The 26,263-nt window shown below is 38.5% G+C and overlaps 1 protein-coding gene across 1 annotated transcript in view; it reads right to left on the bottom strand.

Moving 5' to 3' along the window:
- The window catches only part of LOC115411287 (nebulin), a 218,846-nt gene that overhangs the window by 9,617 nt on the left and 182,966 nt on the right, over nt 1-26,263 (bottom strand). The window contains exons 75-90 of the mRNA XM_030123363.1: nt 26,074-26,184; nt 25,210-25,320; nt 24,983-25,093; nt 23,405-23,512; nt 22,090-22,200; nt 21,797-21,907; nt 14,259-14,369; nt 12,460-12,561; nt 11,325-11,429; nt 10,365-10,478; nt 4,479-4,583; nt 4,287-4,391; nt 4,084-4,191; nt 3,230-3,340; nt 3,030-3,146; nt 1-57 (exon numbers count right to left, since the gene is read on the bottom strand). The exon at nt 1-57 is cut by the window's left edge and continues 54 nt beyond it. Coding sequence (XP_029979223.1) covers nt 1-57; nt 3,030-3,146; nt 3,230-3,340; nt 4,084-4,191; nt 4,287-4,391; nt 4,479-4,583; nt 10,365-10,478; nt 11,325-11,429; nt 12,460-12,561; nt 14,259-14,369; nt 21,797-21,907; nt 22,090-22,200; nt 23,405-23,512; nt 24,983-25,093; nt 25,210-25,320; nt 26,074-26,184 — 1,698 coding nt within the window. The remainder of the gene's footprint in view (nt 58-3,029; nt 3,147-3,229; nt 3,341-4,083; nt 4,192-4,286; nt 4,392-4,478; nt 4,584-10,364; nt 10,479-11,324; nt 11,430-12,459; nt 12,562-14,258; nt 14,370-21,796; nt 21,908-22,089; nt 22,201-23,404; nt 23,513-24,982; nt 25,094-25,209; nt 25,321-26,073; nt 26,185-26,263) is intronic.

Raw genomic sequence — 26,263 nt, 5'->3', positions numbered from 1 at the left:
GCTCAGCTCCATGCCTTTACCCACAATGTCCCTCTCCAGGTCTTTACGGTACTCTTTCTGTAAAGGAAAGAAATGGCAAGATAAAACCGACCAACTAAAACAAAAGCCAACAAACTAACAACGACAAACCAACCAACAACAACAGGGTTTCTGTAGGTGTCAGCAAATCAGATGCTTTTTAATGCTCTTTTTAATGCCACTTTAAACACATTTAATGCCCACGTCTACCTGCAGATACAGTTTGATATATAGTTTTATGACAGTTTACCATCGACAGGCTTTAACCAGGTTCTGAACAGTTCCTCCAATCACTTCTGCTGAAACTTGCATTTTCCCATTTTTCTGACATTTGCTAATATTCCAGCACGAGCACCCTCACAGCACGTTGCATTCCACGCATCTGCTGTTGTGACTTTGTGTATCAGCCGTAAACAATAGCCAATTAAAGGGTTCCACCTGTCAATCATCACACTATACTTCCAATCAATATTATTAAATGTTTATATAACAGCTAAAATTTACTTAGGGGGTCAAATGAGTGGCCATTTTTGTCCAAAAAAAAGTTGTCATAAATGCATAGAACTGTGTTGAAATAATACTAATCCATTTGTGCACAGACTACTGATATTCTCTGACAGTGGAAGCTCTATTTTCATAAATATTGGATTTGGAATAGCACGTGTATGTGAAAACTTTTGTTGGTGGATGGACATGACATTACCCATGATGCTCTGGTCAGTACCAGTACTTTATTAGGAATAAACTTATAGACTTACTATTGCTAATTCTCCTCTTATTCATAAATGTTAGTGTTGTGGATCTAAAACAATAACAGCTGACACAAAAACACTAAATGTGTCAGTGGACGGATGTGACATGGTTGTTGTGGATCCCATCATACTGATGCTCTGCAGCCATGTCAGCGTTTACACTAATGATCCCTGTGCAAAAACTAGGAGCACTATTATTTATTGTATAGTTTATCATCAGACTAAAGAGTAAATAACAATATAGAATTTTTATTTCTTTATAAAAATGCTTATTATTAGAAAACTGTTGATTTAAAAAGTGACGTGTGACATTCTTCATGTATGTATTGGCGTAACATAAGCAGGATGGATCAGCACCATATTCCATATTGAACCTGTAAAAATAAAATGTGATATGTAGGATAGAATCTGGTAAGAAAAATTGGGGAATCTAAAAGAAAAGAAAATTTGTTTTTCAGGTAAATTCAGTTAAAATATAACTTGGCCATTTGTGACATTAAAATATAGCATCAATTGTGATGAAACTGGACATTTTTGAGCTGAAAACATAGTTCATATGAGCATCAACATGTTGAATAGAACTGAAATCCTGTAAATTTGCAGAACTTGTATTTACCAACACAAAGTTCCTTTGGGGATTCACTTAGATTGATTTCTTGTGCACAAAGACACATAAGACCTCTAAGCAAATTTTAGCCGATAATCAAAATAAATCGAGAATAACAATGCTTTTTTTTTCATCAAGTGTATTTAAATTCCTAATGCCTCTGGACATCGAATTTAATGCTTTTTAATGCAATTTAAGGCCTTAATTTTCACAAAATCTATTTAATGATTTCTCATGCTTGTTAATAACCTGCAGAAACCCCGAACAACTACAAACCAAACAATAACATCGAACACCCAACACAGTAATGACTAACACCAACAAATAAAGACTAAAATCCAAACAGTAACAGGTAAAACCAAACAATAACACACAAAAAACTAACAAATAACAACTCAAACCAATAATTAATGACAAAAAAACAACAAATTACTGCTAAAAAACAATTAGTAACAACTGATGACCAACTATACAAAGTAAAAACAAAACAATAACATCTAAAAATCAACAAATATCTAAAAAATAACTAGTAAAAATTTAAAAATAAAACCCAACTAATAACAACTGCAAAACAACAAATAACAGCTACAAACCAACCAGTAAAAACTAAAGTCACCAAACAACAACTAAAACCAAACAGTAAAAATTAAAAACCAACAATTAAAAAATTGAACAACTAAACATCCAAATCCTTATTTTATCAGCAAGATCCAAAACTAAAACTAACAAATAAGACTGGCAAATTTCAACTAAAAAATAATGAGTGACAGCTAAAACCAACAAAGAACTACAGAAACCAAACAGTGAAAATTAAAAACCAACAATTAACAACTAAAACCCCACAAAAACTCGTTATCTCTCTATCTATCTATCTATCTATCTATTACAGAACCTGGAATGGTGGAAGGACTAAATAATGTGAATGTAATGGTGTGTAGTGTACCCCAGCAAGGTTTGTTTGTTCGCTTTTTGTTGTTTTTGCTCATTATGTGTTTATAAATTTTGAATGAATGAATGAATGAATGAATGAATGAATGAATGAATAAATTTATTTTTGGTTTTACACCAGTCATTGTACTCAGTACATCAACTGTAATAAACATAAAAACCAAAACAGGAATAGGCTAGATGCAAAAGCTTATTTTTTTGCCTATCCTTTTCAACTAATACACTGCTTACGTCAACTTAAATGTGTACAGCATCGAGCATTTACACCATAATAATAACCAAAAAAAAAAAAGTCAACAACAAAAACACATCTGCCATCTCAATTCAATATTTCTGAATAATTTAAACTTAAAGTACTGTTTTTTTTGTTTTTTTTGTTTTTTTTAAACTTCACCAAAGGAGTGAATAACTTAAATGCATCATAAGGTCAACGGAAAAACTAAAAACCAACCGATACCAACTGGAAAAAAAACAAACAACTGTAAATCAGTACACAACTACTGAAAATCAACAAATAATAATTTAAAATTAAACAACTAAACAACCAAATCCTTATAAAATCAACAAGAACAAAAACTAAAATCAACAAAAAAGACTCCAACAAATTTCAACCTTCAACACCAACATGTAACTTCAAAACACAAACGGCTTCCAACCAGCCTGACTTTGTCCTGTAAACATGTCTATTTGTTTGTTTGTTTGACCTGGTTCAGGATCTGGTTGGCCTTTTTAACCCTCAGGAGTTCAGGTGTTTCCTCCAGACCGATGCCGGATAAGCCCCGCCCCTTCACCTCCTGTTCCAGGTCCTTCCTGTACTCCTTCTACACACACGACATGAAGAATGCATCAACAAAAGCCGGTTGGGGTTCACGAGATGCGCGTTGTGTTTGAATAAAAGCCAGACCTCGCTGAGCAGACTGCTGGCGTGGCGGGCGGTCAGGTACCCGGGGGTCTGGTCCACGTCCACCAAAGCCTTCCCTTTCATCTGCTGCTCATAGTCCTTACGATACTCCCTCTGACAAAAGAGACGACACGGCAGGAACTGGTAAAAAAGCTGGTCCTTAACCCACAAACACCCAAACATCCGGCAGATATGACCCATTTGGACGCTCAGAGGCTCCGCAGTTACCGTGGAAACACCGTGATCTTCTACAACATTGAACCGGTTTACATTCACACTCATAATAATAATAATAATAATAATAATAATAATAATAATAATAATAATAATAATAATGGATCATTATCCGATTTCTGGTGTTATCAGATTACAGCTGATATAAACAGTATAATCAGAGCTGTTGTATCAGATAACAGCAGTAATCTGATTAGTTTACATCAGATTAACACACCTGGATGTGTCCAAAATACATGTCATGCATGTACACAGGTTAATCTGATTTAGTTAGATCTGTTACATCTGCATATGTGGAAAAACAATCCATCCATCCATCCATCCATCCATCCATCCATCCATCCATCCATCCATCCATCCATCCATCCATCCAACCATCATTCATCATCCATCCAACCACCCACCCATCCATCCATCATCCATCCATCCATCCATCCATATGATCAGTTAAATAAACAGGAAAATACCTGATTTACACTGTAAATTCACTGAACAGAGGATAAAAAATAAATCACTTCAGAAAGGTTTAATAGAGAAGAATTCATCTGGGAACTGCCACAAAAGTAGAACTGGGTCTTCTTGGGTTAAATCTGATTTCCTTGTCGTAGACAGGATTACTGTACCTCACTCTGCATCTTCTGAGCTTCCTTTGACACTCTGTAGGTCTGAGTGTCTCCAAACTCCATCTGAGATCGTCCTTTGTTCTTCTCGTACTCCTCTCTGTACTTCACCTGCAACGACAGACGCACTCATGCATTCGTGTCCTGAAAAACTGACAAACGAAGGGAAACCTTTAGAAACGGCCCCAGAAAGACGGCCAGCAGACCTGGCTGTGCAGTGTGGCGTTCTCCTTGTGGTGGCGCTGTTCGGCCGTGTCCAGAGCCATGTGGTGATGAGCCTTCGTCTGCTCGTACTTCTTCTTATACTCCACCTGATCACACATCAAACCGCATCAGTTACCTGGCCTCGGACACTGTCTGACCAGGGGAATTATGGGAGTGGGTGTGTTTTGTCGTACGTTGCTCTGCAGTTTACTGGCGTGCAGGACGTGTTCCAGCTGCAGGAGGTTCGGCAGGTCCGAGGAACCTTCTGGTTTCTGGTTCTGGTTGCTTTTGTACTTAACCTGCAGGAGAGAACGGAGCGTTAACGAAAACTAAGACAAACTCTAGATGTGAAATAATCATTTGGTTCACTGTTAAATTACAAACCAAGTGAAACGCAATAATATTGCAAGTAAAATTCAACTTAACTCATAGAGAAACTAGGATTTCTGTTTAATTTTGTTTTCGCTTGAGTGTTTTAGTTTTTTTTCCAAAAAATCTGAAATTTTGATATCAAGATTCCAAAAAGTTGTATCTTGAAAGTGTTTAGAAAAAAAGACATATTGTAAGTGAGCAAAATATCAGGTATGATCCAAAGATTATGATGAGAATAAAATTTTCTTGTTTGTTTGCTTGTACTTTTTTTTTTTTTACATATTTATTTATTTAGTGTTATACAGAGTACAATACAAACATAAAAAGTACAGTGCAATATTAAAATAATAACATGAACAGAACAGAACACAGAACATAGCCAGAGGACAAAATATGCAAACAGAAATAATATATCAGTTTACGCAAAGATCATAACTGTTAGATAAATCAGTGGTTTTGATAGCTTTTTTAAAATTTTTAGAACCCTAAATAATTTAAATATATTGAGTAAGCTCAATTTTAAAGATTAAAAAGGAAGGTTTGTGATTGGAGAATTTGGATTTATGAATGTGGTATTTTGCTAAAAATAGAATTAGATTGATGATGAAATATTGATCTGATTTGTTAGCAGGATAGGATGGGAGTAAATTTACTCATCCAATTTGTATATTGTGATGTCACAGGGTGGCGGCCATATTGGATTGCGTAACATATTTACATGGAAGTTTTCTTTGTGTTTTTGGGTTTTTTTTCCATCTTATCCTTAAAATAAATGAACTTAAACATTAGTAGAAATTAATATTCAGTAAGTTTTTGTATCTTTTTATCTAAGCAGCAGAGCAGCCAAATCTGTCCTTATTTATCAAAACTAAAACTAAATAAAGTTTACGTACTTGCTTACTAAACCAGCTAGGGACCACACCTTTAAATTGCATTTTCTTCTTCACTTTGAAAAGAAACATGCCCTGAAATGGTGTTAGGATTGAAGGGGCACATGTCCGCCATCTAGGGGTGGGAGGTGGTAACAAGATTTGACAAGATTTGGAGCTGTGGTTTGTTTCATTCAGTTATGTTGATTGCGGTGGCCATGGCTCAGGAGGTAGAGTGGGTCGTCCAAAAACCAAAGGGTCCTGTGCTGCTCTAGTTCTAGGTGCCGTTGTGTCCTTGGGCCAGACACTTCACCCACTTGTCTCCAGTGTCACTCACACTGGTGTATGAATGTTTGGTGGTGGTCAGAGCAGCTGTTTGGTACGAACTGGCAGCCGTGCAGCTACAGACATAGTTTACCTCCACCAGAGTGTGAATGTGAGAGTGAATGAATAATGGATCAATAATGTAAAGCGCTTTGGGTGCCTTGGGTTAGTGGTTTGAATCCTGGCACTGACTGTCCACGTGTCGAAGTGTCCTTGGGCAAGACACTGATCCCTAAATAGCTCCCAGTAGGGTCTGGCAGTGCCTTGTATGGCTGGTGTATGAGTGTGTACAGTGTATGAGCTTTGGGCACCATGAAGGTGTAGAAAATGCACTAGAAGTGCAGTTACCATTTGACCATTTGAAAAGAACTACAGAAATCTAATCCATTATTATTATTGTTGCAATATTGAGACTTTGGCGCTTGAAGGGTTAATTTTTTCATGTCCCTTTAGCGCACATAGCTGCAGAACAGCTTTGGGTTTGTGTTGTGTTTTCAGTTTTTGGAATAAAACTAAATACGTTACATGGACATTTGAACAGACACATGCTGCTGCTTTGGGTCAACCATGACGAACATTCTGCTAATTATATGTCTTTAATTTTAGTTTTAGTGCCTTTTTAATCACCTTGTATTTTTTTGTCATGTCATTTGACATTTTTATGTTGTTATGGCGACACGGTGGTACAGTGGATAGCACTCGTGCCTCGCAGCAAGAAGGTCTTGGGTTCGATTCCAACACTAGTCGAGAGGAGTGGGACTTTTCTGTATGGAGATGGCATGTTCGCCCGGTGTCTGCATGGGTTCTCTCCGGTACTCTGGCTCCTCCCACCATCCAAAGACATGCACTGATAGGTTAATCTAAATTGCCCATAGGTGTGAGAGTGACTGTTTGTCTCTATTGCCGCATTTCCACTACATGGTACCGGCTTGACTCGACTCGGCCATTTTGCATTTCCATTACGAAAAAGGACCTGGAATCTGGTACCTGGAACTAGTTTTTTGGTATCACCTCTGCCGAGGTTCCAAGACTTGGGACCAGATACTAAAAGGTGACATGTAAACACTGCAGACCACTGACTGGTCAGACAGTCGTCTCTGTGACCCACTGTTTTACAAAAACAGATGTGGAAGTTCACTGTAAATATAGCAGTAGGTTAATCCACATGATGACAGCCTGCAAAACTATACGATGGTTTGTCCAGGAGGTTCAGACAGAACAACATGCAGCGAGTGAGTTTATCAGCAACTCTGTGAGCAGACGACATGGAAGTAACGCGCCGCATCGCTATGACGTCCAGGTACTGTAAAGTCGGTAGTATCCTGTAATGGAAACCGGAGTCGAGTCGAGTCGAGCCGAGTCAAGCCGGTTCCACGCAGTGGAAACGCAGCTTATGTCTCCCTGTAATGAACTGGTGACATGTCCAGGGTGTACTCCATCTTTGCCCATAAGTAGCTGGGATAGGCTCCAATGACCCCCGTGACCCTAGTGACGATAAAGCGGGTTCAGATAATGAATAAATGAATGTTGTTATGGCTGTACGGGAAAAATTCCTTTGGAAAGTGTCACAAAAGCCACATAGGGTCTTTATGGGTTAAAATAACTGCACCTGATGATAAATAATATCATTTTTTCTGTGGTTTTACCATCACAGGCTCTGGAGGTTGGCTTAAATCATTAGAGAATACACGGTGTTGCACAGACAAGGCTCAGTAAATTCTTGTCGAGTCCTGGTGTGGTGTTCAGGAGACACATTCTTCGGTGTAGTTTCCACCGCTTTGCTTGTTCCTTTGGTCCTGGATTTGGATCTGAATTGGTCAAAGTGCTCCGGTGAAAAGCTTGGTTTTTGTGATGCTCGGACTCACCGTGTTGCGCTCGACACAACGAGCCGTTACGTAACTCTGTGGAGTGGAAAGCCTCTTCTGTGGGAGTGTGCGTGGGCGTCACACACCCACAACTGGACCCTCCACACCAGCCTGGTTCTCAGTCATATTATCTGCATCTGTGTGTGTGTGTGTGTGTGTGTGTGTCCGCAGCTTGTTGAATACATAACCTCTTCAAGCACTTGGCCTCCATCCCACAGCCTCTCTGCATTTGCCTGACAAAGGTTGCCATGGTTACACCCACACAACAGACTGGGTTTTAAAGATGCACTCGAAAAGGCCCGGTTTGGTCCCACAGAACTGGAAAATAAAGCCTGTTGCAGGAGAACCGGAGGATTTATGACAATATTAACCCTTTAAGCGCCAAAGTCCCAATATTTTGACAGTCAACGTAACTGAATGAAACAGACCATAGCTCCAGACAGAGCTGTAAAATCTTGTTACCACCTCCCACCAATAGATGGCAAACATGTGCCCCTTCAATCCTAACACCATTTAAGGGCATGTTTCTATTCAAAGTGAAGAAGAAAATTCAGTTTAAGGAATGGTCCTGAGATAGATAGATAGATAGATAGATAGATAGATAGATAGATAGATAGATAGATAGATAGATAGATAGATAGATAGATAGATAGATAGATAGATAGATAGATAGATAGATAGACAGATAGACAGACAGACAGACAGACAGACAGACAGACAGACAGACGTACAGATGTACAGTGGTACATTTATTTAGTTGTAGTTTTGATAGATAAGGATAAATCTGTCTACTCTGCTGCTTGGATGAAAGACACAAAAATTTAATGCCTTTTACTTTCTACTCATGTTTAAGTTCATTTATTTTAACGTCAAGATGACAGAAAAACAACAACACAAATAAAACTTCCATGTAAATATGTTCAAAGTTCTGTTTTACTAAAAGTTACGCCATCCAATATGGCAGCCGCCCTGTGATGTCACAATATGCAAATTAGATGAGTACATTTACTCCCATCATAAACTTAGGGTCATACCCAATATTTATTAACAGTATGACTTTATCTCTACTTCCAAGATACAGCTTTTTGAAATCTTACTATGAAAATTGGATATTTCTTAAAAAAACAAACAAAAAAAAAAAAAACAAACTCTGGCGCTTAAAACAGTGGTTCCAACCTCTTTTGGCGTGTGACCTCATTTTAACATCACAAATTTCTGGAGACCCAAGACCTTCAAAACTGAGACATTTTTTTGGCTAAAATTAATTTGTTTTTAATCATGTAATAGTTTGCTGTACTATGTTTCAACTAAACGTTAATTTTAGAGGACATTTAGGATAGTCATATAATGTATATTATTATGAACGGAGGCAGTAAATCCAGGTGTAGATTACTGCACAAAGGGAGAATTTTATTTTCCTTGGTCAGGATATGTGCAGTCAGTCCAGTTTGGATTTACAAGGCTGACAATTAATACTGAAAAAACAAGAACTCAAACTATGAATTATGAAAGAGCTGCAGCATCTGAAATCGACCACAATGAACATTTGACAGATAAACAGAACCACAGTGCTGCAGTTTCACACTCACAGTTTGTCATGTCTTTTATGGATTGGGATTGTCTCTGTCAATTCACAATATGTTTTTTTTTTGTAAGTTGTTTTTTTTTGGGTTTTTTTTTATCAATTACTAGAAATTTCAGGTGACCCCATTTGAATTCCAGGCGACCCCACGTGGGGTCCTGACCCCACGGTTGGTAAACAATGGCCTGAAGCAGACCTGGGCATTGTACAACCTGCAGGTCACATGCTGATGGCTGACCCGTATGAGGGCACTGACAAATTAAAAGCCAATGTAAATATATGTCATCATAATAGATGCAACCATATGGAGCCGGGGGAGGGACATACAACTATACTGCTTTATTTTGAAGGATCTGCTAAATTAAAGTACTTTCTGTACTTAACATAAGGCTTATGCACTGATTGGTTTGTTGGTCAGTTTCAGCTTATGAAGATGTGAGTTAATGCCAAAAAAAGAAAGACTGATTCAGAATGCAGAGTTTTTAACAAGACATTTCTTCCTTGAAGTTGGAGGTAAAGGGACAAAAAAGAACTGAGATGTGCAAACAAAGCTGGATGCATTTACTGTTTTTCATGTAAAGATAATGTAGAGCTGCTTTTGCACATTTTTGAAAATGTTTTTGTGAATATTCATTAAATAGTTGTGTTCTGTGCTCCACGTTTTCATTGTATTGTTTCATTTATTGTTTTTATAGAGATATATATTGATTAGATCTGCAGGTGGATTGGTCCAGTCCTTAACAACTGTCAAAGTTTCTCATGTGGCCCCATAAGAAAATCAACAGCCCACCCTGGCCTAAAGGGTTACTTCCAGTAAAATAAAATGAAACTTTAGAACTAATACGTACAGGTTAAGTTGGTCCCTGAGTACCTTCATTGACGACATAATCAGTCCATTGAGTTTCTGCATTATGCTGGCATTTCCTACATTTCTATTTAGCTGTTTAAAATGTGCATAAAAACACGTGTATGGAAACAGATCTATCATTAGCTAACATCCCTAAACTCCCCAGGTATCAGTCATGACCTGCGTACCCAGGCTGTACCATGTGACCTGTGGCGACTCACCTGACTGGCCAGAGCGGCAGCCGCCTGTGTGTGTTTAAAGGAAACACAGTCCAGAGGGTTGTAACACGGCTTCTGACCCTTCAGATGTCGGTCGAAGCTCTCTTTGTACTTCACCTGCAGCAGACAAACACAAAACCAAAGCTGCATTAGTGACTGTTCCACGTCAGAAGTGTCCCGTGGTGCACAGCGTCTCCAAACCAGGACATTCTACTGACAGTCGTGGCTTCGCCTTTATTTTCTCTCAGTCACTGCTTCCAGGTGTGCATGTGTACGTTAGAGTGTCCGTCCAATCAGATTTCACCATCATCTGTTGCAAAGAGGATGAGGAGGATGAGGAGGATGAAGAGGACGAGGAGGATGAAGAGGAGGAGGATGAAGAAAAAGAGGAGGATCAAGAGGACGAGGAGGAGGAAGAGGCAGAGGAGGATAATGAGGAAGAGGAGGATAAAGAGGATGAGGAGGATGAATACGAGGAGGAGGGTGAAGAGGACAAGGAGGATGAAGAGGAGGATGAAGAGGATGAAGAGGAAGGGGGGATGAAGAGGAGGAGGAGGACGAAGAGGAAGAGGAGGATGAAGAGGACGACGAAGAGGATGAAAAGGACAAGGAGGACAAAGACGAAGAGGAGGAAAATATCACTCCTTTAACAAAATGCAGTGCAATTAAATATGTTAATGAGACCTTTTCTTTTCTTTCTTTTCTTTTTCTCTTCCCTTCTTTTCTTTATTCTTTCTTTTGTTTTTGTTTCTTTTCATCTTTCTTTTCCCTTGTTTTCACTTCCTTTTCTTCTATTTTTCTTCTTCTTTTCTTTTGTTTTCTCTTCTAGATGGTTGCATATATACTCAGACTGCCGCCTTCTCTCCTGTTGTTTCCTGATCCAACTCAGGGTTAAACCGCTCACTGCTCTGCTAATGCTACTGCTAATGCTAACTGCTGTGTGCATTATGGGTCAAATGTTACCTGGCTGGCCAGTTTGGAAACCTCTTTGGCGTGCTGGATGTCGGTTCTAGACAAAAGAGATCCTTCACTGTAGACCGGCATCGGTGTATTATTCTTATAGGCAACCTGGAAACAACACACACACACACAAAACATTCCAGGACATGTTTACTACACATATATGTTATGCATATACACTCATAACAGTGTCAGGGCTTTGCATGTGAATTATTTCTCCTGGTTATAATAGAACAGGAGTGTTCTCAGGGCGGGTTTACAGACTCTGGCTTCACTAAAGTCACGTTTAATGCAGAGTCAGAGAAGTCGGTGTGTTTTAACCGTGTAAAAGTCTGCTGTATTTGGATGTTTGTGTCATGAGTCTGATACTTGTCAGCACATGAAGTGATGTATGATGTTCTGAAATTCCGAGTGTGTTTATCCAGTTATTTTGAGGAATTAAGATGCAGATTTGGCGTTGGTTTGTCTGTCTGTCTGCTTGCATGTTTGTCTGTCCGTGTGCAAGATAACACAAAAAGTTAAGGACGGATTTGGATGAAAATTTTAGGAAATGTTGATACTGGCACAAGGAACAAATGATAAAATTTTGGTGGTGATCGGGGGGGCACTGATCTGCCTTGGCGGAGGTCTGCACTCTACGAGTGCTTTTCTTGAAAAAAGAGCGCACACCTCCGCTAAGGCAGATCAGTGCCCCCCCCACCACCACCCCTGACTGAGTTAAGTTTCATATTAATTTTTCTGTGTTATGTTGCCATGGTTAAAACTGACAGTAACCGATCTTGTTCTTCCAATAAAGTGACAAAAGCCATTGTTTTTTGGGGGGGGGGTTTTTTGGCTGTTCGTAACCTGACTAGTCTTTACAGTCGTCGATGACTAGTCAACTAGTGAAATAGTCAGCTGGGGCCCACATCACTGTTACTAAGTTCACATTAATTACGTCTTTAATCATTATCCTTCCTGAGATCTAGATTTTCGTAATTCATCTGCATGAAGTGCAGACAGAAAAACACACATTCACAACTAATCCATAAAACACATCATAGACACACACTCAGTTTTCTATTTTCTCTAATTCATCAGTTGTCATGGAGATGAGTTTGGAATGGGATGCAGTTACATGTCATCACACACGACTCACATCACTGGCCAGTTTCGCAGCATTTGTGGCGTTGATGATATCAGGTCTGTCGGCCGTCGTGTTATAGTGATGAAGCTCCTCTTTGCCTTTTCTGTAGACGACCTTAGACCGGCAGAGAAGGGAAAACGTAGGCGTTAAAACTAAGACGAATGGGGAGATTCACATCAAACAAGTCCAGCATCTATGGGAGCAGAACATTAAAAAAAAAAAAAAAAAAAATGAACGAAAATGAACAAATACTGACCAAACTAACCGACAAAAGTATTAAAAATGGATGACGAAAATGGACTAATCTGAGTAAGAAAATTAACAACTGACCAAAATATCCAACAAAAAATAAGAAAATAAGAACATGACTGTCAACAAAATGAACAGTGCTCAATAGTAACTATACTGATATCTGTAACCATTTCCATGTTATAAACCATCAAAAAATGAACCGTTATGAGTAAGCACAGATTTCTAATATTTAAAAAAGATTGTCAAAAATTTTAAAATCAAAATTTTTCAAAACCGTGCACAAACTTTATAAATATTGTCCAAAAGAAGCTACATATGAAATTTGAAATGAATGCAAACAGTAGTTTTGTCGGAGAAGATGTTTGAAGAAATTGCCAACGAAAATGACGACGACGAAGACAACGACGACGAAGACAACGACGACGAAGACAACGACGACGAAGACAACGACGACGAAGACAACGACGACGAAGACAACGAAGACAACGACGACAAAGACAACGACGACAAAGACAACGACGACGAAGACGATGAAGACGACGAAGACAATGACGATGAAGACAAGGACGATGAATACAAGGACGACGAAGATGACGATGACGAAGATGACGAAGAAAATGACGACGAAGACAATGATGTCGAAGACAAAGATGATAAAACGACAATGACGAAGACAAAGACGACGAAGACGATGACAATAACAACAAAGACAACAAAGACAATTACAGAGACAACAAAGATGACGACGATGACAAAGACGACAACGAAGATGGCGATGATGACGACGATGACGAAGATGACAATGACGATGATGATGAAGACAACGATGACGACCAAGACAACGACGTCGATGACAATGACAACAATGACAACAACAACGAAGATGATGACGATGACAAAGATGATGAAGATGAAGATGCTGCTGGTGGATACAGTGCCTTCACAACAGCTCATTGCCTATTGGTCAATGAGCTAAAAACGAGGGTGAACTATTGTTGTTGTGTTTATTTTTTTAGTCACTGTTTTTCACGGTAATGCGTTGGCAGTCTTTATTCTCTTCCCACACAGAAAATGACGAAGACAATGATGAAGACAATGACGATGATGACAGTGACGAAGACGACGGCAACTACAAAGACAACGAAGACTAGACAACGATGAGGAAGACGACAATGAAGACAATGACGATGATGACGGCAATGAAGACGATGGCAACTAGTAAGACAACGAAGACAACGACGACGAAGACAACGACGACGAAGACAATGATGACAAAGACGACGATGAAGACAACGATGATGAAGACAACGACAAAGACGACGATGACAAAGATGAAGACGCCGGTGGCGGATACAGCGCCTTCACAACAGCTCCTTGCCTATTGGTTGATGAGGTAAAAACGAGGGTGAACTAATTGATAACAGGTGTTTATTCTTTAGTCCTGTTTTCCATGGTAATGCGTTGGCAGTCTTCATCCTCTTCCCACACAGTTCGTTATGTAACTGCCTGCTGTCGCACTGTTATTCTGAGAAGCACTAATGATATCTGTGTGTTTTTACTTCGCTCTGGTTCTTGTTGACCTCCATGGCGTGCTCCACCTCCGGCAGCGTCTTCATGTTGGTGTAGTTGGACTTCCCCTTTTCGCGGTTATACTTCTCCTTGTAGAACTTCTGCGAAAGGAGAGGAAACAGACGGTGAGGAAAACCAGGAACAGAGGGAGGAGGAGAGAATATCTGATGACTAATGCGGCCTGCGGATGAATAACCAGCAAAAACATTCATTCATCGGCCTAAAAATAAAACGAGCTGCTGCAAGCAGAAACTCAAAACATGACAGAGAATAATATTAAAGTGAGTGAGGATTCACAGATCGGCTGCATGATGTTTAGTTTGATCAAATCCTGTGTAAAGAAACGTTACTGCAATCTAAAATATGGACAAACAGGTCTCATACGTCCACAAACAGAAGAGGATGATGCAGAAAACTGGGACATTTACGATTACATAACATCCAATCTCAGTGTTTACACTGCAAATACAATGATTAAAATGATTTACACTAAATCTAAAGAATATACAGTTTGGATAGATTAGATTAGATTAGATTAGATTAGATTAGATTAGATTAGATTAGATTAGATTAGATTAGATTAGATTAGATTAGATTAATTAAAACAAGACAAGAGCAGATAAAGGTAAGACAAGATGAGCAAAGACAAAATAAGACAAGGAATACAAGATAAGAGGGGACAGAACAAGAAAAGAAAAAAAGACAAGACAGGAAAGGAAAGGAAAAGAAAAGAAAAGAAAAGAAAAGAAAAGAAAAGAAAAGAAAGGACAGGATAAGAAAAGATAGAAAAGAAAGGAAAAGAAAAGATAAGAAAAGAAAAGACAAGATAAAAAGAGGACAGGAAAAGAAATGAAAAGAAAAGGAAGCACAGGATAAGAAAAGATAGGAAAAGACAAGAAAAGAAAAGAAAAGAAAAGAAAAGAAAAGAAAAGAAAAACTACAGGAAAAGAAAAAAGAAAATATAAGAAAAGACAAAAAAGATAAAGACAAAAGAAAAGAAAGACTAGAAAAGAAAAAAGAAAATACAAGATAATGAAGAGAAACAGGAAAATAAATGAAAAGAGAAGAAAGCACAGGATAAGAAAAAATAAAAAATAAGAAAAGACAAAAGAAGATAAGACAAGATAAAAAAAAAGAAGACATGAAAAGAAATGAAAAGAAAGCACAGAATAAGAAAAGATAAGAATAGAAAAAGAAAAGATAAGAAGAAAAAAAGATAAGACAAGACAAGAAAAGGACAGGAAAAGAAAAAAGAAAATATAAGAAAAGACAAGAAAAGGCCAGAAAAGAGAAGAAAGGACAGGAGAGGACCCCATTAGACCAGACCGATAAGACAAGTGGAGGTGGGGACAGTCCTTCTTGGTGCCACAGTGGGGACAGGGTCACAGCTGCACAGGTTCAGTAGAACTAACCCTGTGTTGTTGGGTGGGTTTCTGTGGGCTTGTGGTGCAGATAATGTGTCTGTGCGTTGGTTATACGCTCCAGTTAGCCTTTACACAAGTCGGTCAATAGACATGAAACCCATCAGACCCAGTTTAACCCCCCCCCCCCCCTGTGACCTACACTCGGGGTTTTAACACGTCTGCAGCTGCTTCTTCTTCTGCATCATATGTTTCATTTTATGATAAAAATAAGAGGAAAATGAACACGGAGCAGAAGCCGCCGTCAGTCGCAGGGATAATCCCATCCAGTCTGCAGCCTCAGCAGCTTCACTCACACTCAGTCTTTCACTGTTTTAATTACAGTGGTGCAGGTCTGTTTCCAAGGTGAACACCACTGAAAATGCAGATACCAAGAGGGGAAAAATGATGTTTCTAAAGAAATCTCCCTCTTCTTCTTCAGCCCGTTATTACCTCTGCCAGGAGGTATTGTGATCACTTTGCTTTGTGTTTGTTTGTTTGTGTGTTTGTTTGTTTGTTTGTTAGCAACTTTGGGGGAAAATTCCAACCATCTTTCCCAAATCTTCCCCACAGATAGGCCTAGGCCCTGGGACCAACCCATTACATTTTGGGCCAAGCAGGCCAAAGTTCAAGGTCACAGCAAGGTCACAAATGCTACAATTTTCCTATCTGTCATCATTGAGCAATTTTCGAAAATTCATAAAAAAAATTCAAAACAACTCCCATTAGCCTCCACTTTGATCCACCCGTAGCTTAGAACAATATCTTGTATCTGGCACAAAAATTGTCCACATCCACTGTGGAATGTGGACTCTGTGGACATTTACATTTAACATTGAAAATCCCATTTATGACACATTTAAAATTAGAACTCAACAAATATTGATTGGAATTTAATATAATTTGACAAACACATGACTGGTACCAAGCTTCAACTTTTCCTGCTGTATGGAACAACCTGGAAACTGTTGAATTTAAACAGAAATAGTCGATCCACACATGCACACCCTTCGGGGTGCTTGGCGGAAGTTTGCGTTCTCTGAACACTTGTTTAAAAGTTGTTTTCCCTTCTATTAACCCTTTAGGCTCTGGAGTTTTTTTCAACCAAAATAAATAAATAAATAAATACATAAATTTTCAAATCAAGATTTCAAACAGCTGTATGTTGGAAGTGTTTAGAAACAAAATCATACTGTAAATAAATGACAAAAAATTAGGTATGTAAATGTACTCATCTAATTTGCATATTGTGATGTCACAGGGCGGCGGCCATATTGGATTGTGTAACTTTTAGTAAAATTGAACTTTGCACATATTTGCATTGAAGTTTTCATGGTTTTTTTTTATTCATTTTATCCTTAAAATAAATGAAGTTAAACATTAGTAGAAAGTAAAATGCAGTAAGTTTTAGTATCTTTTTTATCCAAACAGCAGAGCAGACAAATCTGTCCTTATCTATCCAAACTAAAACTAAATAAACTTTACTTACTTCCTGAACCAGCTCAGGACCAAAACCTTTAAACTGGATTTTCTTCTTCACTTTGAATAGAAACGTGCCTTGAAATGGTGTTAGGATTGAAGGGGCACATGTCCGCCATCTATTGGTGGGACGTGGTAGCAAGATTTGTCAACTCTATCTGGAGTTATGGTCTGTTTATTTCAGTTATGTTGACTGTTACAATATTGCGACTTTGACGCTTAAAATGATTAAAATTGTGTGCTTCTTGTAATTCATAAAACTGACAGTATATTTTTAGAAAAGATGCACCAGTTTAAAATTCTTGACACCAACACTGATATTCTGTTCTGTTTTTCCATTTACTTTTTATTGCTATTTATCCTTTTAATACAGAAATCATCATTATAAATACAGAATAGTTCCTATTTTAAAGAGTCCTTCATCCCATTAGAGATGGACACATAAAAACATACACATTTACTGTGTTAAGCCTGTGATATAATGCAATAAAGCTATTTTTATACTTATGAAATGACTAATAATGATAAAATATTTTTTGATAGGGGGATGACTAACAAAAATAAAATGAAGAAACATAAAGGAACATTGGCAAAAATTATTTTAGCCAAGAAATTTGCATCCTTTTAAATAACCTTAACAAATACTTTTCTTTTGTTGTTGTCAATATTGCACATGTATGTCTTATGGTAAATAAAGAAAAGTCATAAGTTCAACCATGTTATGTCTTGACTTCACAAACATGTAATAAATCGTGAATTTTCTATGAATATTTTGTCCGCGTCTCCTGGCACTAGTTTAGATATTTTTATTTCCAGATGAGTTTATGCTTCTTTTTTTCATGAGTGGTGGGATCTATTGACCGGCACTGTTGTTGTGTTGTCGTTGTGTGGTATTGTGGGTCAGTGTGCGTGTCCTCAGGCTGTGGAACACCACAACCACACAGCTGCCGTCGCTCTTCACGCCTCAGCACACAAAACAACACAACAACACGCTGTTGCCGCCGTCGCCACGTCAATAGGATCTATCCCATCTGGGCCGGAGGCAGAAACGTGAACCTGCTGCTTCTATTTAAACTGATCCGAAATCACACTCTTGTATACACTCTAGTGCTGCAACAACGAATCCATTAAATCGATCCAAATCAATTCTTAAAAGAGTTGGCAACAAATTTGGCAGTCGATTGGTTGGGTCTTGAGCACGTTTGTATTGAGGCATGTGCACACTGTGTAGTGTAACAGAGGAAAACACAGAGCAGCATGGCTGAGGCTTCAGATACTGGGACAGATTTTTAAAGCTAGGTTTACATTATGTTCCCAGCCCTGTTTGGCCAAAATACAGTGTGCCGTTTACATAAAACATGAATATGAAGGAAAAAATGGCCAAAATCCCATGGAAATCCCACGGAAATCACACAATGTCTTGGCCAAATGGGCTGTTGTGGCCACTGTGGGAACGTAATGTAAACCTAGTTTAAGATAGCCTACATGTCGTGATTACTTTAGCCTGCAAGCTAATTATACACTATCACTGTAATTATAACCAGTTTTATGTTAATGAACTAATGAAATAAATAAATAAAGATTGATTGATAACTTTTTCATCCATCTCTGTTTATCAGGCCACCAGACTAACGTTACCTATCGTTGACTGGAACTAATCCATCCAACACTAGTTTGATAGCCTATAACCGGAGCTGGTTGAAGACTACATATTGCTAGTCTCTAACCATAACAAGTCTACTTAACGGGCTTCTCGCTAACTAAACCTGAAGCCAGTGTGGGGATGTAATCATTAGTGACTTGTCTGCAGCCTATATTGCTTTGGGCTAATACCGATCTTTGAGAATTTAGTCTTGTGTGTTTATCCGAGGAATTGATTAGTTATTAAAATAATCTACAGATTAATCAGTTATTAAAATTATCATTAGTTGCAGCTCTAATACACTCATATCATCAAATACTCAAAAGGATGCTATTGTCTAATGATGTATTTGTTATGGGGTATTGTACATTTTTGCTTGTAGGTAGAAAACTCAGACGCCCACACACCGTAAACTTCCACAGATGTTGCTGTTCTGACGTTTTAGATAAAACTGCGTATAGTTGACTGACGTTTCAGATGTTTACAAGTGGTTAACAACTCAATGGAATAAATCACATTATTCCTCTGAACTTCCTGCTTTAAGGTTAAAATAATCCAATGTGTCGCCAGAGGTAGAGAAAACATTCACTAAATGGAAATAGATGAAATCTGTGTTTGTCATTAATTACCTGATAAGCCTCAGATTTATCAGGTGTTCATTAACATAAAACTGGAAAAACATTACATGGACAAAAGAATGTGGACACGCTGAATTCAGGTGTTTCTTTTCTAACTGGGGTCTGGGATACAAGGAGAGGTCTGTGCTCTTCAAGTGCTTTTCTAGTTTAAACTGTTATCATTGTTTCTAAAATGCCTCAGAAATGGTATTTACTTCATTTCTTTCAACATCGATTTGTTTTTTTTTTTATCCATGACTATGATTTTAAATGTTCTTCCTCTAAATTTCTTAAATATTTTTCCTGCTCTGACTGTAAATAATAATTTTCTACTACACCTAACCATCTACTTTCATCACATCTCACTGAGAAAGAAAAATCTCCCATTAAACTTTAAGGAAATATTGATGTTTTTATCTCAAATCCTCATGAACAGGACATCTTACAGCTGTAGACATGATGTGTCCCAATACTTTTGTCCATATAGTTTCTAGCATCCCTCCACCACCACCAGGATGTGCCTCAGAGAAGGAAGGAATGAATGAATGAATGAATGGGGTTGTGTTAACATGGTTACATACATGATATAGACAAAATTATGTGGACACGTTGAACTCAGGTGTTTCTTTTCTAACAGGGGTCTGGAATACAAAATGTTTTTGATGATGTTTTTATCTCAAATCCTCATGAACAGGACATCTGACAAACGAGCCCAAATAAAACTCTACCTCTGGCATAAACAACAGTATCATCAGCCAATCGGCAGAGTAAAATATTTTTAGTACTTATAATCCTACTATATAATACACGTTCTGTGTCCCATCGATGTTGCAGCACAGGACGGCATTTGTACGAGTGTTCCTCAGCCTTCACAGACCTGATCACTGCCAAACTCGCCAAATGAATACAAACATTACCTGACTATCTACTAGGCATAATTTTATGTCCATATTCAAATGTTGTGAGGTATGCTGGCTGATTTTAGCCTCTCTCTGCTTTGAATTCTTCATCCCTGCCACCATACTCCATTTTCGGAAGTGGTTATGCTGCCGTTCATGAAATTTCTACTGCTAGCAGACGATGCTACAGTGTGAAGGCTGCAGTTCACTACCGCTGGATCAATATAATTAGGGATGCACTGATACCACTTTTTTCCAGACCGAGTACGAGTACTTACATTGGAGTATTTGCCGATACCGAGTACCGATACAAGTACTTAATAATCCCATTCCAGTTCTTAGTTCCTTTTGTAAATGTGCTTTACTGTCGTTGTCATTAGTCTGACTGGAACAAAGTACTGCTACTGACATTTAATGTGTTGGAATGAGCTTTTCTCAATTAACTCACCAGGGGGCGTCACTCTGAATTAACCATACTGGACAAATACCACGAAGAAGAGTAAAATTTTTTGAGAAGAAGAAAAAAGAGTGAGTAATAACAAACATGGAGACGACAGAGGCAACACTAATGTGATACTAATGTTGTAGCGTTTTCACTGGTGAGGTTTAAAAGTTTAGCTTCAGCAGGAAGAGAAAAGAGAAATGAGCAATAAGTTTGGTTTTCACTTCTGTTGGCGGCGGTTTGCACCGCTCCGCACATCCGCTGGTATTCTCTGTCTGTTTACGCATCTGCGAGCACCTGGTAAACAGATGGAATGTACACAGAGGACGGACAGAACGCTGCGTCTGTATCTGTCTGTGTCTTTAACATTACTGTCAGTCAGCGTTACTTTTATCACCGTCATTTATTTTGAAAAATCTCCACACTCTTCACACTCCACACACATTATTCCACCGCCACGTACCTGCTGCACTGAACTGAGAATGTCACACGGTAAGTGGTATCGGTGCATTTGTATCGGATTACTTTTACGAGTACGAGTACAAGTACACACACTGAGTATCGGAGCCTATGCCGATACTCGTATCGGTGCATCCCTAAATTTAATCATGCTTGACGGGCCAAACAAATACATGCGCTTCCCTTCATGCCTCACATGTTGGCTCAAATTATTACCTGCACAATGCACGATTACATGGTAGTTTACAAATGGACAGTGGTGGCAGACGAGTTCTACTTATCATGCCATCGTACAATGGCACCACGGGTACAATGCCGCTAGTATTAGTAAAATATTTTATCCTTCTAAGACCCAGCTATGGGTTTTCTGTCCACATTTGTAGAGAAGAGTTTCACAGCTTTATACAAAAAAAACTTGTCCACTGCATAGGACATTCCATAAAAAAAAAAAAAATGCATCTCAAAAAACTGTTGCATCATGATGTTTCCAATATAGGCAATTATGTGATTTTAAAAAAGCCAAAACTAGTACTTTCCTGGATCTCAGGAGGTTATGATGTGCAGGGTAAAAACGGCTCCTTCAGACTCACATCGCTCTGGTTCTTGGCGAGCTCTTTGGCGAACACCGTCTCGATGGTCTGGGGCATCTGGGCGTACAGACTGCATCCAGCCTCCTTCTTACCCTCCTCCCTGTACGCTTTCTACAACAGAAACACAGGATATACTGATGGGGAAAAGTGGGATTCACATCTTGAGTCTAGCGCAGAAGACCCTCATAGGATGTGTGTCCCAGCTAACAGGAGGTCTACAGAACCCCCTTCAATGAGACCTGGTGTCCACGGGGGGTTACAGGATGCATACAGGTGTGTGTTGGTGGTGTTACCTCGCTGCACAGCTGAGTCTGTTCTTTGGCGTGTTGTGTGTCTTTGGTCTGAGGCAGCAGAGAGTACAGACAGTTGACCAGGTCCTTCTTACCGGCCTCTTTGTATTTACTCTGAAACACAAAAACACAACAGCTGGATAAGATAAGATAAGATAAGATAAGATAAGATAAGACAAGAGTAAAATAAGATGAAGATTAGATAAGGAGAGACAAGAGAAGACAACACAAGACAATGTGAGATGAGATGTGAAAAGACAAGGTGAAACAAGAGAAGACAACACAAAACAAGTCAAGATAATACAAGACAAGATGACAGGAGATAAGATAAGATAAAACAAGAAAAGATAAAGTAAGATAAGATAATGTAAAACAAGAGAAGACAACAAAATACAAGTCAAGATTAGATAAAACAGGATTAGATAAGACAAGATAAGATGAGATAAGATAAGACAGAATTAGATAAAACAAGATAAAACGAGATAAGATAAGACAGGATTAGATAAGACAAGATAAGATAAGATAATGTAAAATAAGAGAAGACAACAAAAGACAAGTCAAGATTAGATTAGACAGGAATAGATAAGAAAAGATAAGACGAGATAAGATAAGAGAAGGGCAAATAAGACAAGACAACACAAGACAAGTCAAGATTAGATAAGACAAGATAAGGTAAAGGATTAGTAAGAAAAGTTAAGATGAGATGAGAGAAGATAAGATAAGGCGAAACAAGAGAAGACAACACAAGACTAGTCAAGATTATACAAGACAAGATGACAGGAGATAAGATAAGACAAAACAAGAAAAGATAAAGATAAGATAATGCAAAACAAGAGAAGACAACAAAAGACAAGTCAAGATTAGATAAGAAGATAAGATGAGGCAAGATGAGATAAGATAAGGCAAAACAAGAGAAGACAAAAAAAGACAAGTCAAGATTAGATAAAATGAAATAAGACAGGATTAGATAAGACAAGATAAAACGAGATGAAACAAGATGAGATGAGTCCACCATGGGGAAATATGCAGTGTAAGGGACAATAGGGATAGGGATAATAATATTCAAAGTATGAATTAAACGTAAAGATAACAAATATATATACGTGTAACAAATACATAAAGTAGCACTTAGTAGGAACACCAACAGAAAATATAGGTATACGTTCTATTAGTGTTCTTACCTAAAGAGTAAAGTGTGGAGTATTTAGTAGTCTTTGATATTCTAACCTGAGGGTCATCTACTCTATAATCATCTGTGGATGTGGAGGTGTGAAGGTCCACAGTGGACCTCAGTGGACCTCTGTGGACCTCTACTGACCTCGCTGTGAGTCTCTGCCATGTCTTTAACAAACTGCGTCTGCAGAGTCTCCGGCAGCAGCGAGTACAGAGTGTTGGACAGATCCTCTTTGTCCTTCTTATACTTCGACTGAAAGCCAAACAAGAAACAGAAGGTTTTTGGATTATTGTTGTTGCACCGGTTCAGCCTCTTGGACCCCAAACTCACAGGACATCCTGCTAAAATAAAGGTTACGTCATTCAATAAAAGCATCATGTGTTCACACTGATGGTTTTAACCTTAACCTGAAGACGAGCAGCAGTTTGAGTGTTTACGAAAATAAAAGGACTATGTCAGCAGTGAACAGTATTAATACAGTATTAGTACAGTATTAGTACCTTATTAGTACAGTATAAAAACAGTATAAGTACATTATAAATCCTATATAAGTACAGTATTAGTAAATTATTAGTGCAGTATAATGCTGTATTAGTACCTTATTAGTAGAGTATAAGTACATTATAAATGCATTATTAGTACCTTATTAGTACAGTATAATGCAGTATGAGTACAGTATTAGTACCTTATTAGTGCAGTATTAGTGCAGCATTAGTACCTTATTAGTACAGTATTAGTGCAGTATTAGCACCTTATTAGTGCAGTATTAGTACCTTATTAGTACAGTATTAGTACCTTATTAGTATAGTATTAGTACCTTATTGGTGCAGTATTAGTACATCATTAGTGCAGTATTAGTACCTTATTGGTACAGTATTAGTATCTTATTGGTGCAGTATTAGTACCTTATTAGGGCAGTATTAGTACCTTATTAGTGCAGTATTAGTGCAGTATTAGTACCTTATTAGTACAGTATTAGTGCAGTATTAGCACCTTAATAGTGCAGTATTAGTACCTTATTAGTGCAGTATTAGTACCTTACTGGTGCAGTATTAGTACCTCACTGGTACAGTATTAGTACCTTACTGGTGCAGTATTAGTACCTTATTGGTGCAGTAATTAGTACCTTACTGGTACAGTATTAGTACCTTACTGGTGCAGTATTAGTACCCTAATGGTGCGTAATTAGTACCCTTACTGGTACAGTATTAGTACCTTATTGGTGCAGTAATGAGTACCTTACTGGTACAGTATTAGTACCTTATTGTGCAGTATTAGTACCTTACTGGTGCGAGTATTAGTACCTGACTGGTGCAGTATAGTACCTTACTGGTACAGTATTAGTACCTTATTGGTCCAGTATTAGTACCTTACTGGTCAGTATTAGTACCTTATTGGTGCAGTATTAGTACCTTACTGGTGCAGTATTAGTACATTACCTGTACAGTATTAGTACCTTATTGGTGCAGTATTAGTACCTTACCGGTACAGTATTAGTACCTTATTGGTGCAGTCTTAGTACCTTACCGGTGCAGTATTAGTACCTTGTTGGTGCAGTATTAGTACCTTACTGGTGCGGTATAGTACCTTACTGGTACGTATTAGTACTTATTGTGCAGATTAGTACCTTACTGGTACAGTAGTACCTTACTGGTGCAGTATTAGTACCCTACTGGTACAGTATTAGTACCTTGCTGGTGCAGTAGAGTCGGTGTTTCTCACCTCACTCTGCAGTTCTGACATGTGTTTGACAAACTCCATCTCTTTGGTCTCTGTCATGTGGTGGAAGACGCTGCTGCTGACGTCCTGTCTGCCCTTCTGCTTGTATTTATTCTGAAAAAAAACAACACATGTGATCCTGAAACCAGCGCACACCCGGACAGGAAGTCACCCTTCAGCGGCCGACCGCTCTTCTCCTCTTCTACTGGAGGAACCGCCGCCCGTCTCACCTCGCTCTGGAGTTCTGTGACGGCTTTGGCGAACTTCACCTCCTCGGTGTCCGGCAGCTGAGAGTACAGCGACGAGTTGAGCTGCTTCTTCCCGCCTTCTTTGTACTTCACCTGGAGGACGACCACGGCCCACGGTCGGTTAGATCTCACACCACGACAGAAACACAACAAAACGCACTTACAGGTCATATTGCATCTCCATCATATTGAACATTACAGTTTGTTTTTGCACCGTTTTAAACTCCATTTTAGGGGTTTTCACCCATAAATACACAAATTCTGTGATTCTTCAACAGTTAAAACAAACATGAGGTGACTTTTCCAGACTTTAGTTAATTATTGAGTTCTTTTTCCTCATATGTTTACCACTTTAATCAAATGAATTATGACTGTAAACACAACTTTTACAACTTTAATGTCAGAGAATTTCCTCCTTAATTTGTGAAGCTTGATTTTTTCTAAATGTATGACTTAAATCTCCTACATTTTTTACTTTTTCTCACATGGGTCAAAACACGGTATTCGAAATCTCTCTGCTGGGACATTTTAGACACAATCTGACAGATCAGTGTTGCTAAATGACCCACATTTTTACTTTTAAATTCATTTTTTTCTTAAGTTGGACCATAAGGGATTATCCAATTCAAGGAGCTACTTTATATTGAAATAAATGTTGGAATGACAATCAATTAAAGTTCGCTCTCTGATGGGATATTACTGTGTTTTAAATTTTCAACTACAATCTCACCGAATTTCAGGTTTTTTTTTTTTTTCTCATAAATATTAAGTTCTTTTTTTTCTTGTGGTTTTACACAGGCGTTCTTGGGCTGCTCATGTGTTATCTGTAAACGTGCCGTACTCTACCTCGCTCTGCAGCTCGGTGACCTCTTTGGCGTGAAGCGTCTCCAGGGTTTCTGGAAGCTGGTGGTACAAACTGCTGCTGGCCTCCTTCCGACTCGCCTCCTTGTACTTGGTCTTAAAAGAACGACATTAGCCGGATGTTAGGGCTGTCGGTTACTAAACGGTTAATGCAGTATTTCAGTTAAAGCCACTG

Source organism: Sphaeramia orbicularis, chromosome 20, assembly GCF_902148855.1.
Source record: "Sphaeramia orbicularis chromosome 20, fSphaOr1.1, whole genome shotgun sequence".
Lineage (NCBI taxonomy): Eukaryota > Metazoa > Chordata > Actinopteri > Kurtiformes > Apogonidae > Sphaeramia > Sphaeramia orbicularis.
The sequence above is the reverse complement of the archived record's forward strand: the minus strand, read 5'-3'. Positions and strand labels throughout refer to the sequence as shown.